The sequence below is a fragment of the Alternaria conjuncta genome (genome assembly GCF_024043145.1).
Source record: "Alternaria conjuncta strain BMP 0040 chromosome Unknown scaffold_9, whole genome shotgun sequence".
NCBI lineage: Eukaryota > Fungi > Ascomycota > Dothideomycetes > Pleosporales > Pleosporaceae > Alternaria > Alternaria conjuncta.
Window position 1 is genome coordinate 1,591,754 of NW_026250098.1, and position 13,184 is coordinate 1,604,937.

The 13,184-nt window shown below is 52.1% G+C and overlaps 4 protein-coding genes across 4 annotated transcripts; 3 read left to right on the forward strand and 1 right to left on the reverse strand.

Annotated features, from left to right (window-relative positions):
• Positions 1–1,256: 1,256 nt before the first annotated feature.
• Positions 1,257–3,823, forward strand: J4E85_007009 (uncharacterized protein; the record flags this gene model as incomplete). The annotated part of the gene is made up of 6 exons (XM_051471243.1): positions 1,257–1,647; positions 1,699–2,541; positions 2,592–2,758; positions 2,808–3,074; positions 3,125–3,342; positions 3,391–3,823. The coding sequence occupies 6 exons, from the start codon at positions 1,257–1,259 to the stop codon at positions 3,821–3,823; spliced, it is 2,319 nt and encodes a 772-aa protein (XP_051325453.1).
• A 2,174-nt stretch (positions 3,824–5,997) lies between these two features.
• J4E85_007010 (uncharacterized protein) lies at positions 5,998–6,744 on the forward strand (the record flags this gene model as incomplete). Its single annotated transcript, XM_051471244.1, has 1 exon — positions 5,998–6,744. The coding sequence occupies one exon, from the start codon at positions 5,998–6,000 to the stop codon at positions 6,742–6,744; it is 747 nt and encodes a 248-aa protein (XP_051325454.1).
• Positions 6,745–9,517: 2,773 nt separating this feature from the next.
• On the reverse strand, positions 9,518–11,201 carry J4E85_007011 (uncharacterized protein; the record flags this gene model as incomplete). Its single annotated transcript, XM_051471245.1, has 5 exons — positions 9,518–10,051; positions 10,099–10,417; positions 10,471–10,796; positions 10,844–10,885; positions 10,941–11,201. 5 exons carry the CDS (start codon positions 11,199–11,201, stop codon positions 9,518–9,520), a joined length of 1,482 nt encoding a protein of 493 aa, XP_051325455.1.
• A 778-nt stretch (positions 11,202–11,979) lies between these two features.
• Positions 11,980–12,900, forward strand: J4E85_007012 (uncharacterized protein; the record flags this gene model as incomplete). The annotated part of the gene is made up of 1 exon (XM_051471246.1): positions 11,980–12,900. The coding sequence occupies one exon, from the start codon at positions 11,980–11,982 to the stop codon at positions 12,898–12,900; it is 921 nt and encodes a 306-aa protein (XP_051325456.1).
• Between the last annotated feature and the right edge of the window lie 284 nt (positions 12,901–13,184).

Consider the following 13,184-nt stretch of genomic DNA (forward strand, 5'->3'; position numbering starts at 1 on the left):
GATTGGGCAGTCGTACTAATTTGGATAGTTCAAGAGAGCCTGATATTTGGCCAAGGACGTGGTGCATGTGTCGGTTGCTGTACCCTTTGATGCGATTTGACAGCTGTTGCTTGTGTAGCGTGGATCGTCATGCGTGATCCAGGCACGAGCCTCATGATTGATGGCTGAATGCTCCAAGTCGATGAACAGGATCTGAGTGCACGTGCTTAGCACGACGGCCACGAGGCTGCTCGTTTCACAACATGGAGATCAGCAGCTTTGCCAGCGCCAATGGCAAGGCTGCGCGAATCTACCATGGCCATGATCAGCAAGAGTGTGTGTGGGGAAAGGGTACCGATCCAAGCGAAGAGACATTCCCTACTCATCGCGCGGAGGTGTGGCGCAGAGATGCACGGGAACCGGGAAGTCGTGTGGGTAAGCTAGAGGCTGGCGAGATGGCGCGCCGCTGTGTCGGAGATGCACGAACAGTCTAGGCCTTTGGCCTACATAAGAACACGATCGTCGAGCAGCTTTCGATCGGTAAACCCCGGTCGTGGGTTACACACTCAAGAGACACTGTAGTGCAGATGATGGCTTCTGACTGGAACAGGGAGGTGGAAAGCAATTCCGTAGCTGCTTCATGTATTTGAGTGGTGGAAGGGCGGTCAACTTTAAGCTTCCCGGGAATCATTCCCTCGGCAGATAGCGCAAAAGATCATACGTTGATTCTGGAGCGCGTATAGCTGGATTGAGCGGCAACACACTGGTAGTGAGTGTTTGGGCCACATGATTCGCATCGTTGTCTTTGCGTGGTGTTCTGAGGTCTGGACACAGCGCGGTGCTGCTGCTGATGTCGGTAGCACGCTAGAGAAGGCCGATGCGCTCAGCAGCAATAGCGAAATGAGATGAACAGCAGCAGGACCGAGCCGTCTTAGCAATACGTGCTCATGGAAAAACACAAACACCATGGGCGCGTCGTGTGGCGGCGTCTTGAATTCCCATGGAAGTTCTTGCCCTGTGGCAGAAACCGGCTACTGCCACTAGCGTGTGTCAAAAGTGGGTCCGGGCTGTGACGTTCGAGGCTCTCCCAGAACACCCTTCTTTTCATCTACGCGGTCTGGATCACCGGCCACGACTGCGCGCTACCCTATAACGTCCATCTCAGCTTCAGCCCGCCTGTAAGGCCATAGTCGCGGCATCTGTCATGCCGTGTGGCAGCGCTCATATATGCCATTTGTCCCTTTTCCCATCTTCTTCCACCACAGACGTCACCCCTCATGGCGATCCCTACCTTTCCGAGTTCTTCTGTCCCAGACCTCACTGAAGTCTTGGAGCGACTTGGGCTCACTCAGTATGCTCAGGTGCTCGCTGAGAATGGGTTCCACAACTGGGAGACGGTTGTAGACATCACGGAGGACGATTTAACAGCGCTCGAGTTCAAGCTTGGCCACAGGAGATTACTACAGCGAGAGATTGCCACGTACCGCGGCATCCCTCAATCACTATCACTGGAGCCAGAAAATAACTCGCCTGAGCCGACGTCATTATCGACCTCCGCTTTGGAAAGTTTCACCAGGCAAACAACGTCCCTGCCACCACGAGAGAAGAGGAGGTACAGGCGGCATCCGCGGGCAGACCCAAATGCGCCAAAGAAGCCAAAGACAGCATGTACGCTCTTCGCACATGATATCATCAGGACTTGATCTAACTTGTTGTCAGATGTAAACTTCGCCGACCAGCTTCGTACCGACCCTGAGGTCAGCCAACTATCCTTTGTGGATATAGCTCGCGAAGTCGGTCGGAGATGGCAGGAGCTTCCTTCAGAGAGAAAGCGTATCTGGGAAAGCAATGCGGCCCGAGCCATGCAAGAGTTCGAAGCCCAAATGGACGACTACAAGAAGACGGATAACTGGCGAAAGTATCAGGCCTATCTGAACGAGTTCAAGTCGCAACAATCAAGTCCGAGCATTGGCAAACAGCGACCGACGAATAGTCGCTCAACGACCGACACTTCTAACAACACGAGACAATACTCACGTGCTAGCCCGAGCTCTTCAGACAGCCCGGTATCTCTCCAATCAAGCAGCATATCAGCCGGACCCGAAGCCGAAGCATGCCACAATGCTCTGACGCTGGCCTTCAGTGAGTTGGTCACCCTCAGAGGCGAGATACTCAATGGATCCGGCCAGCAGTTCAGTCAAGCATTTTTGCCGACCGAGGATCGTGTTCGGCGGTCCATGTACGCGTTCGTGCAAGGAACTGGGTCGCTGCTCTTCATGTGGACTTATGATGAGGTTAATGAGATACTTGACCGTATCTACCGGCCCCAAAAGAAGGTGGACGACATGACACTTGCCGAATGCTTCACAGTTGCTGCTATGGGCGCGCATTACGACATCGATGCCTACCCTGATCGGATGCGCCGATTGCTCTACGCATCTGGGACCCTTCATTTCAACGAGCAGACTGCCAGACAAGACTATTTCCGCACAATGCGCTTGCTATTATCTTTGTCCTTTTATTCTTTGCTCGAGAAGCACATGAGCGCCAAGTATCTTATCGGTATGTTCAACTCGTACACTTGATCATGTGATTGTACTAACAAGCCACAGCTGCAGGACTACAGATCGCCCGTTGGAAGTATCCGGCTCTGCAAACTTCGTCTCGCTCAGCAACGGACGACCACTGGAGAAAGATATTCCGTAGCCTCGTATTCATGGATTCATGGCTTGCCTACACCCTCGGCTATCCCACTGAGGTGACAGCCAGTGACATCCAGGTATGCCAGGGCGAGCCTATATTGATTTTCATGATACTAACATGGCTAGGTCGCCTGCATTGCCCATCGCCAAGATCAGCTGTCCATCGATGAACTCATACACATGCAAACCAGCAAGATCAACCTGATAGCCGCCGAGGTTGCCAAGACACTGGCATCTCCAGAGCTAGCTACCAAAGGGAACATCACCATGCTCACAATGAAGCTGGAAAAGTGGCGTGAAGAAGTTCCGCAAACGTTACAGATCCCTACGCTTCTGTCTAGTGCCGCACAAGACTTGACAGTCTTCCAAAGGCGAGCGGTCTTTATGTTGCACGTAAGGAGACCTTCCATCTTCTTGTATCATCATTTTATTGACTGATTCAGATCATGTATCTTGGTGCACTGGTCCTGCTATACCGCCAGCTACTAGTGGCTTCAGCAGAAGCCCAGCTTATCGACGGAATTCCATCTGCGTTGAATAACATTTCAGTCGAAGATGTCAAGATATACCGACAGGAATGTGCAATGGCTGCCCAGAACATTGCTCGCATATTGAGCCTTATCTCTTTTGACGGTACGCTGACAACGCGTTGCTGGATCATGTAAGTTCGTATACAAAACCCGAACACCCCACGAACTAACGATCATAGTATTTACTGGGCATTCTCAGCTGCCATTTGCCTGCTCTTCAGCGCAACGACTAAACTCATGGACGGTCAAACTGAAGGAGTCGAAGCTGATCTCACGTACGCCAAGTCGTGCATGGATATGCTCGAGCCATGTAAACCATGCGAACCCGTCGCCGCGCGATACCTGGAGACACTCTGGCCCCTATACGACCACTTGCAAGATGTCCATCGTCGGATGATCGGTCGATCAAAGAGCAGCATCTTTGCCATCCTGCAGCCTGATCCGAGTCTGTTGAGCCCACCCATACCTGTGTCGAAGCAAGAGATGGGCCCGATTTCAGAGAAGCTTACAATGCTACTTACGGATCCTTTCGGGAGGAAGCAGACTGCCGACGGCACCCAACGACGCATCCTTAGCAACGATGGGTCGTACTCAGTTTTCTGGTTTAGGTGAAGAAGGCTTCGCTGATATTGTAATGTTTTATCATCGACCAGAGGATACCGGCGGCACGGTCTGGCCAAACAAATCTTAGAGTTCATCAGAGCTACCGTTCTCGATATCGAAGTGCAACAAACCACAAAAGGCCGATGCATAGCTTGTCCGTTATCTGAAGTCCACTGGTAGCCAAGTCCGATAGACGCAAAGTCTACATTAGCTGCAGTCGTTTCTTACAAGACGAATCTGTCATGCTACTAAATATGGCATCATTCTCGAACGCTTGTCACTCCGGCGTGCGCTACAAGACAATTGATCGATAGCGCGACTGCACGTTTCAGTCGTTCCTGACTAGCAGCCAAATCGACGGATTACAAGCCGATGCGCCTGCACGTCCCAGGGGTCTCCTACTGTACTGGTGGGTGAGCGTGGGGGAAGAACGAAGACCGGAAAGGGGGAAGAGGCGTCGATATCAGCCGTGGTACTGGCTGGGCAACGTCATCTCAACAGCGAAACTGATAGTTTGCACCACGATAGTGCATCTCAAGCAGGAAAGTTGAGACTGCATCCTGCTGTAGCGTCGATCACGGGAGCGCCCGTCCTCCGTAGCGCAAACGCCATCGTCAGCCAATTCCCACTCAGCCCGTATCAGCCTGTATCTGAATCAATCATTGTAGCGTCATGAAAATTTCACCACCAATCTTCCGTTCCACGCAAACATTTCTGTCCTGTCATTGTAGCATGTTGCGATGTTGACGGGACGCACCCTGTTCACGGCCGCGGTACCAGCAAGCGATACGCGTAATTCGGCTCCATATTTCATAAACCGAGCGATATCGCCAGCGACGCAGGGCCGAATAGTTCGCAGTGCAGGTGTAAGAACCATTCGCACAGAGATACAGGCGGTGCGTCCATGACATCTGCAAGTCGAGAGATGGCGCAGCTGAGGTGGTGATGTCGGCCGCTACGCGCTTCCAATAGTGCGGCAGTTAACAATGTCGCGATATCTAGTGCCTCTCGCGAACCCTTGGGCTAGCGACTATCTTTATCGAAACGTGTTTCAGCGGGGTCGTCCTTGTCAACCGACCGCTCTACCTACGACGTCGTTTTCGTTTCGATCGCGATGTTCGGGTTGATCGGCCTCTGCGCGGTCGGGTCGGTGTAGCTGCGCTTGCATCATTGAAGATCATGCTCGCAAATTGGTTTAGGGGAAAGGGAGAGAAGTACGTAGGCGCGGGTACACCTGCTGTATGAGATACAGGAGGCAGTTCGCTTCCCTCAAATTAACGAGGTCGCAAAATAAATGCTCCACCGCTTCTTCGTTGTTGATGCCGCTCAAGTGCGGAGAAAAGCAAGCTGTTGATGCGCAACAGGGGACTAACCGCCCACGCCGCGTTTTCTGCCCGAATCCGAAAGGCAGTACTTCCCGGCCGGTGGTGATGCCATCTGGCGCGAGCTAGTTGGCTACATAAAGCAGTCGTGGGATACGGGCTCTGCACAAGCGTGGGCGGATAAGGAAAGGGGGGTGCGCAATATGCAAGTCTAGATCTACAGCAGTCTCCACCCCGGCAGCGCAGCAGCGGGTGGAGCTCCTGGGCATGAGGGAGGCTCGTTCGCGTCATTTGGGGGGTGAAATAGGGAACGGCCGTCCGTTGCAGGGAATAATGATAATACCCTCGAAGCCTTCTTTCCCTGGCATCTTGCTTGCTTTGCTCTCCCCCCTCTTATTTGCTTTTTAGCCTCGTCGTGCGAAGAAGCTTGTTCGTTCTCGTCTGCCTTTCGACTCGAGATAGCCCGACTGCATACCGATGCGAAGCGAGATAGCCACGCCGACAGAGAGATACGATGGACTACGAATACGCTGTGCCGATGGAGAGCCCTTTTGTGATCCCACATGAGGATGTAGAGGCGCTGGGCGAGTCAAAGGCCTTTTGCGCGCTGAGGAGGCATCTGGCTGGTGATGCTGAGTATGTTCATGTTCCTGTTCCTTCCTCCCGTCGCGAGCAGCTTATCGCGCTTCGTATCGCTTCTCTCCACCTCCACATGCCTATCCACCCCCATCTCCACGGCAAACCTCAATCGCAATATCAAGTACTGACAAGCATGCCAGCTTCTGCGCAACACACTCGCAATGTTCTCCCCAGGCGAAGCAAACCTACATACTCCACCGCGATATCCTCCACGCCCTCATCATGCCCGTCGTAACCCTCTTCTCCCGCGCATCAACACTAGCCTCCGCCGCACTGTGCACACAACGCGCCTCTGATCTCGAACTGGCCTTCTCAGGCGAATCCCGCAGCGCATTCATCGGCCTGCAGTGCTTCATAACCGAAGAATCAGACTGGTGCCGCACCCGGGGCTGCCCAGCATGCGTCGTAACAGCAACCCTCAGCACCGACAGCCACATCCGCCTGACCATTGCCGCAAGTCTGCTTAGCACAGCAAACATCGCGACGCCAACGCAAGAAGAACCGCCAAAGCACATCGAGGACCGAACGCTGCCTCCCCTCCCCCACATCCTCCCCGCGCTTCAACACGCCGTTATAAACGACCCGTTCTGGGAGGGCTCGGAGATCTGGGGATACATACTCTCGCGTGCGACACAACTCTCCGCTGGTATCCAAGCTCTCATCGCTGAGTGCGTGAACCTCGAGTCCCTCGTTTCGTCGCCGACGACCGAACGCCCGGGCTCGAAGCGTGGCTTGACACATCCTACGGTGCCTTTTGTGGTATCTGGACAAGCGGTGCAGGAGAAGGGCGTCAAGCTTAGGAAGAGCAAGCTGGCTAAGCGACAACTCAGGCTGCGCGACGAGGAAGTGGAGCTCATGCGCAGAGTAGCTATGCAGTGCTGGGCGAAAGCTCAAGTACCCAAGCACGTTAGGGGAGAAGTGTTGGGACTAGGCGATAGCAAGAGGACAAGGAGTTTGACTTGCCCGTGAGCGGCAACTCGTTAAGGTGTTATATGGCGTTTTAGGGCTCGCATATGGATGATACCACAGCATACCACTTTTCCTTGGGTTAGGCGGCATCTGCTGTCGCGGGACTGGTTGGTTCCGCGGCTGGGTTGGGGGCATATACATGTTATGGGGGTATTTCTTTTGTTTGGCATTAGATACTGCTGGGGCACAATGTGGTCTTTAGAGGTCTAATATATCTATATGTTCGCTCTAAGTAAGTGCCCGTTCATGTCCCTTCAAATGCCTCGTTCATCCTTGTGCCGACATTACCCCGCCAAAGGCTCAGCGACACCGTACAGAGGATGTTAGGGGCCACATCTACGCATGACGTCTCGCCAATCATCATTTAGATGGCTTGTAGCTGCCTTGCCGGCGTTCCTGCACAGCCCTCAGCCTTCCTCCCCAACTTACATCCTACCACCAACACTACAATTCTACAAGCTCACCCAGTCCTCTTAGCAATCTGTCCAAGGATGTCAAAACGCATAATCGAGTCTCCTTCTCCGCCTCCCGAAACCAAGCGACCGAAAGTATGCGACGAAAGACAGTACGACACGATCTACGAACCACTACCAGCGGGCGATTTCATACGCGTGCTCAAACTCCAACCTGGCGAAACCAACCAAGACATTGAGTGCAGCCTCGAGATCGTCGACATGAAAACCTCCAAAGGCTCATATGAAGCGATATCATACGTTTGGGGCGACCCCAACGACACTGTCGACGCGCAGTGTAACGGACTGCGAGTAGCTATCACCGTCAGCCTCGCAGATGCCCTTCGAACCTTTCGCCACGCATCTGAACCTCGAGTGCTATGGGCGGATGCTCTGTGTATCAATCAGGAAGACAAAGAAGAGAAGGGCCACCAAGTGAAAAGAATGGGTGAGGTGTATGCCAACGCGAAATGTACACTTGTTTGGCTTGGTTGCGATGATCAAAACATTGCTAAAGATGCATTTGCTCTCATACTTGAGACAAACACACACTTTGCGGACTCGTTCTTACAGGCGAAAAAAAGGATTTCCAGAATGGCACCCTTTACAAAACCGTATCCTATTACCGTGAACAGAGAAAGATGGTCAGGGGTCATGAGCCTCTTCGGACTTTCTTGGTTTAAAAGAGTATGGACCATTCAGGAAGCCGCCATCGCTGAGGAATGTTGCTTGTATTGGGGCTTGGTTAATATCGACATTGCTGACGTATTGGAAATCTGTTTGTGGGTTGAGCTCAGATTAGATTTTCATACCATCATTCGCAGCGTCATTGGGAGACAGATACCCCCTTCGAGGCATATAAGTCTCTACCTCGCTTACAATACTCACCGGGGGGAACGATGGCAGCAATCCCGCTTTGGATTGGCTTACTTAGTCACCCACTCCACAGAGAGCACGTTTACGATGCTCCTTCAGTCTTCCCAATCTCTAAAAGCAAGTGATCCTAGAGACCATGTTTACGCGTTCTTGGGTTGTCCAGCCGCCATTGACAGTAAAGGCCGCACGTTCGTGGAGGCAGACTACACTTCTTCGATAGACGATCTCAACCTTCGTCTCGCCTATGCGCTAATTACGCATGCCGCAGAAGGACCTTTCCTTCTTTCGGCTGTTCGTCACAACAGTAGAGACAGACTTCTGAACGACATGCATCCTTCTTGGGTACCGGCATGGCATGCTGCTGGGAAATCTCGCATGACAATAGCGGATTCGACATATTGGTTCCAAGCTGGAGGCACCAGAGAACTGTTTACAGCCACCGATAACGGCGAAAGGCGATTGAGCATGGGTGCTCGCACTTTCGACACTGTCATCTGGAAATCAAAGACGATAGAACTGAACCAAGCGGGATCTGGTCCCACATATCCGTCGGCTAGCGGACTAGGAGGAATATTCATCGATGCATTATGGGATGATGTGATGCAAAGCTCGTCCCAAATGGGCATCACATTGCGAAAAGTCGACTTGTGGCGCAGCTTAATGAGAGGCTACCCAACCGACCTTGTCTGCTCTTCCGTTTCCGATGAGAAACAGCAACGCCTGATTGATGCATATGAGAAGAGTATCAGTGTGATGAGGCCGGGTGAACAGGAGGCTGTGACGGAAGTAGGCGAGAGACAAGACACAACATATGTCAAAGCCGGCCTTTATTCTATCTACAACGCAAGCACGTTTCTGACTACAGATGGGCGTATCGGGTTAGCTCCACGAGGCGATCTGGTCGAAGTCGGCGATGTGTGCTGCATCATCTTCGGGGCAACTGTTCCTTTCCTCCTAACACCAGCAAGAGAAGGCCGACACAAGCTTATAAGCGAATGCTACATCAACGGTGTAATGGATGGCGAGATTATGCAACAGTTCGCTGAAAGCGACCTAAACGAGCATCAAATCGTTCTGGAATAGGCGGACCACATCAAATTCATCGAGCAGCATTATGATGATAGTTTAGCGTCGTAATTCCTGGAATTGAATTAGCTGGGCCACTGTGTAGTTGTCCGGGAGTTATAGGATCTGTCACACGTCGTTGTCACATAGAAGCCTGGTATGCTTCAAGGCTTCTGGACATTATCTGCGCTCTAAGGGAGACTCATGAGGTACACCACGCTACCCGTGGCATTGTTTACACTGTGCGTAGAGATCTTGAAGCGTATCACGCTACACTTTACACTGACACCGGAAATTTGAAAGTCACGCGACATCCTCTAGCTCGAAGTCTATTCATGTAACATTTGTGGGCTCTTCGTGTGCCTCGAACGACTGCGCAGCTATATCTGATACCTAAAATCCGGTTCGCGATCCGTATACTGCTTGCCAGTAGGCATGTTATACCCTTGGGCAAGCTTGACATCCTTCCTCTTCTCTCTCCTCCGGTAAATCGCCCGAACAATCCACCATCCGCACCATGCAAAAGCCAAACACCCCAAACTCCATGCGTGACCCAAAGTATACTTCGGCGCCGCATTGCTCTGATAGATCTGGCCAGATACCACACCACCGATATTGGTGAGTGTGAGCAGGATGCCTAGAGAAGCAGCACGCTTGCCATCAGGCGCACAGTTCGCAGATAGCCAGGTTATGTTTCCACCGGTGCAGAGGAAGCAGGCTGTTGCGATGAGGTAGGTGGCGAAGTATTGGACGTATGGGCTGACTGGAGAGAGGAGGATGGCGTAGCCGGCGATGCCTACAGGCGCCATGAGGATCAGGGGTAGGAAGCGCGTTTGATACCGGTCGGACAGGTATGCGCCAATGGCATAAACGATAGCGCCCCAGATGTTGACGGGAATGACGAGATATTGTGCCTGTGCGCGTCAGCGACGTATCTAAAACCGCAAGTTGCTAACAATACCTGCTTGGTGGAGAAGTTGAACCCATTCCTGATGATAATGGGTAAGAAGGTTCCGAAACCATATAGAATCGTCACGACGGCGATCTGAATGACACCATGCACCCAACTCTTGATGTCCTTCGCTGCTTCTTTGATATCAGCCTTTCCATAATGACCGGAGCCCTCAGAGTCGGAGTAAGCCTGTGTTCGATGTGCGCGCTGGCGCATGAGAGCCTTCTCGTCGTCATTAAGGAAGTAGGCGGTTTCGAAGGATTTGGGGACGAGGAAGATGCAACAGGCTGCCCATATTATGGTGATGATACCCTCGATGACATAAAGCCTGCACAACGCATTAGTCTAAGAGTCATCGAAATTGAGAAAGGTGCATCTCACCATCGCCACCCCGACCACCCAGCAACTCCGTTCATGTACAGGATGCCGAATGCGATGAGGCCGCCAAAGGCTCCCGATAACGCCGAGGCGATGAATAGATATGCGATGCGGATACCCAGCTCTTCTCTTGTATACCAATTGCATAAGAAAAGTGTCATCGCCGGGAAGAGGCATCCTTCGAAGAAGCCAAGGAAGATCCGCGTGGTAACCAGGCCAGCGAAGTTCTGCACAAACCCTGTGCAAAGACAGGTAATGCCCCAGCAGAAAGTGATCGTTGGTATCACTCTGTTGAATTGAAGACGTTTGACAAGTAGCGAGGTCGGAAACTGTTGGCTGTCAGATATACAGAGTCTCAGCAGGCGAATGCACGTACTTCGGCGAGAATGTAGAAGATGTAGAATACCGATACAGCCGTCTATATTCTCGTTAGTCTGACCATTTTCAGGACATTTACTGGGGCCGTGACGCACGTTCAGCTCGCTCCCCTTCAGTCCAATGTCCGTCGTCATACCCTGCGTTGCAGCAAATCCAATGTTACCGCGATCCAGATAGCTGATGAGCATCAACATCATCATGACTGGCGCAACGAAGCAATCCAGCTTCCGTCGTAATGCATCTTCTTTCTTCTTGTTCTCGATGATCTCTGGGTCTTCATCTTGCGCAAGGTATTCGCGCTGTACTTGTTCGTGTTTCTCGTCGGTTACCGAGCGTTGAAGACCTGGCGTCGCCATTGCAGAAAGATATCAAGGAGCGAGGGCAACAGTAGCGGATGGCTTCACGATAGTTTATCCGAACTCAAAAGTCAGATAGTATCGTCTGTTATGCATTCTCGATAGAATCGCGTGTATCCGGTATGTATGTACGCCATGCGCCTTGCTGCGCTCATTACTCGTGTCCATCGTCTAGGCCTAGCTCCTTCTCCAACTTCCATAAATCCTCCATCACTCGCTTCCATACGCAGGACGCCTGAAGAATGAGTGAGATAGAAAGGCTGCATATCGACGTCGGTGGCAGGGTGTATAGTATTAGCCGGATTGCCGATCTGCGAACGTTGCGGAGGTGGAGAAGCCATGTGTGGTTCCCCAATGCGGGGTGAGATGCGGGGCTAGGCTTGGGGAAGCACGACGCGACTTGGTATGATGGTCATTCTGAGCAAGGAAGTACTGTCTGCGAGTAGATGGCCAGGATGAATGGTTGTGTGCGGGGAAAGATATTGGTGAGTCCGTCGCGACTGCAATCCCGAAGGACCCTAGTAAACATTGCGCTACTCCGTACACCATTCACGTTGACACCAAGATATTCAGATCTGAGAACACGCTTGCAGAATTAATTCTTACATTCCGAAGGGACTGATCAACAATACATCGAGGCACCGGAAGCAGATAACTCCACTCCACATGTCTTCACCAAGCAAGACGGTGGCCTTCATTGGTGCGTTCCTTCTACCTAGATATATTTCTATGATCTTCATACTGATGAACCGCAGGACTCGGGGTAATGGGCTATCCCATGGCCCTCAATCTTCGAAAAGGCCTCGACTCTTCCCATACCGTTCTAATCTGCGACGTATCCACCTCCGCGCTCGAAAAGTTCCAATCAGACGCCTCAGGCCAGGGTCCAGTGGAAGTAGTAAAGAACGGATACGATGCTGTCCAAAGAGCCGACACCGCCATAACAATGCTTCCAGATTCGAATGCCGTTAAGGAGGTGTATCTTGATCAAGAAACAGGTGTCCTGGCTGGTGCAGAGAAACTACCAAAAGGTGGCGAGGGAAAGCTGATCATGGAATGCGGTACCATCGAAACAGCTACAATCCTGGAGGTTGCGAAAGCAGTGGACAACTCCAGTGCGAGCAAGATGCTGACTTTTGTTGATGCGCCGGTGTCGGGTGGACCTATGGGTGCGCAGGACGGTACATTGGCGTTCATGGCAGGCGCGAACAACAAGGACATGTTCCCTACCGTGAAGAGCTATCTGAGCCACATGGGCAAACCAGATGCTATATTTCTCTGCGGCGACATCGGCGCAGGTACAGCGTTCAAGGTCATCAACAATTACCTCAGTGCCATTACATCGCTCGCCGCGTCTGAAGCCCTGAACATCGCCTCGAAGATGGGGCTAGACGTTGCACTGCTTACGGATGTAATTAATGTCTCCGGGGGTCAGTGTTGGGTCACGAGTAAGAGCAATCCAGTGCCGGGTATACAAGCCAATGTGCCGAGTTCGCGAGGGTACGAAGGCGGGTTCCGCATCGAGCTTTGTGCAAAGGTTTTGGGCATGGGGAGTCAGCTTGCGGAGATGGTGGGCGCGCGTACTGTACTCGATAAGCCTACGTTGGAGGCTTTTGGTGAGGCGATGCAGGACGAGAGGTATAAAGGGAAGGACGCGAGGGTCGTGTATAAGTGGTTGAATGAGAGTGAGAGAAAATAGGATGTCGTATATCAGCTCCATCATAAGTTTCGCAATACGCGAAATTACGCCGTGTTGCACCAGGCCCCCAATCGTGTTCAATCAACTCAGTTTCACAACCAGCAATAAAGCTCGTTCTATGGATACATCGATCTACCTCCTAGCAGTTCGGTGCGGCATACTACCCCGTGGAGGCTACAACAGTGCATTAAAATGTAGAGCTAAGTAGGAAGAGGTACCTTAAGATATACGTGGTCCTTCCTACGGAGCATAGCATACGCCTACTATCAGTGTCTACGGCAAGG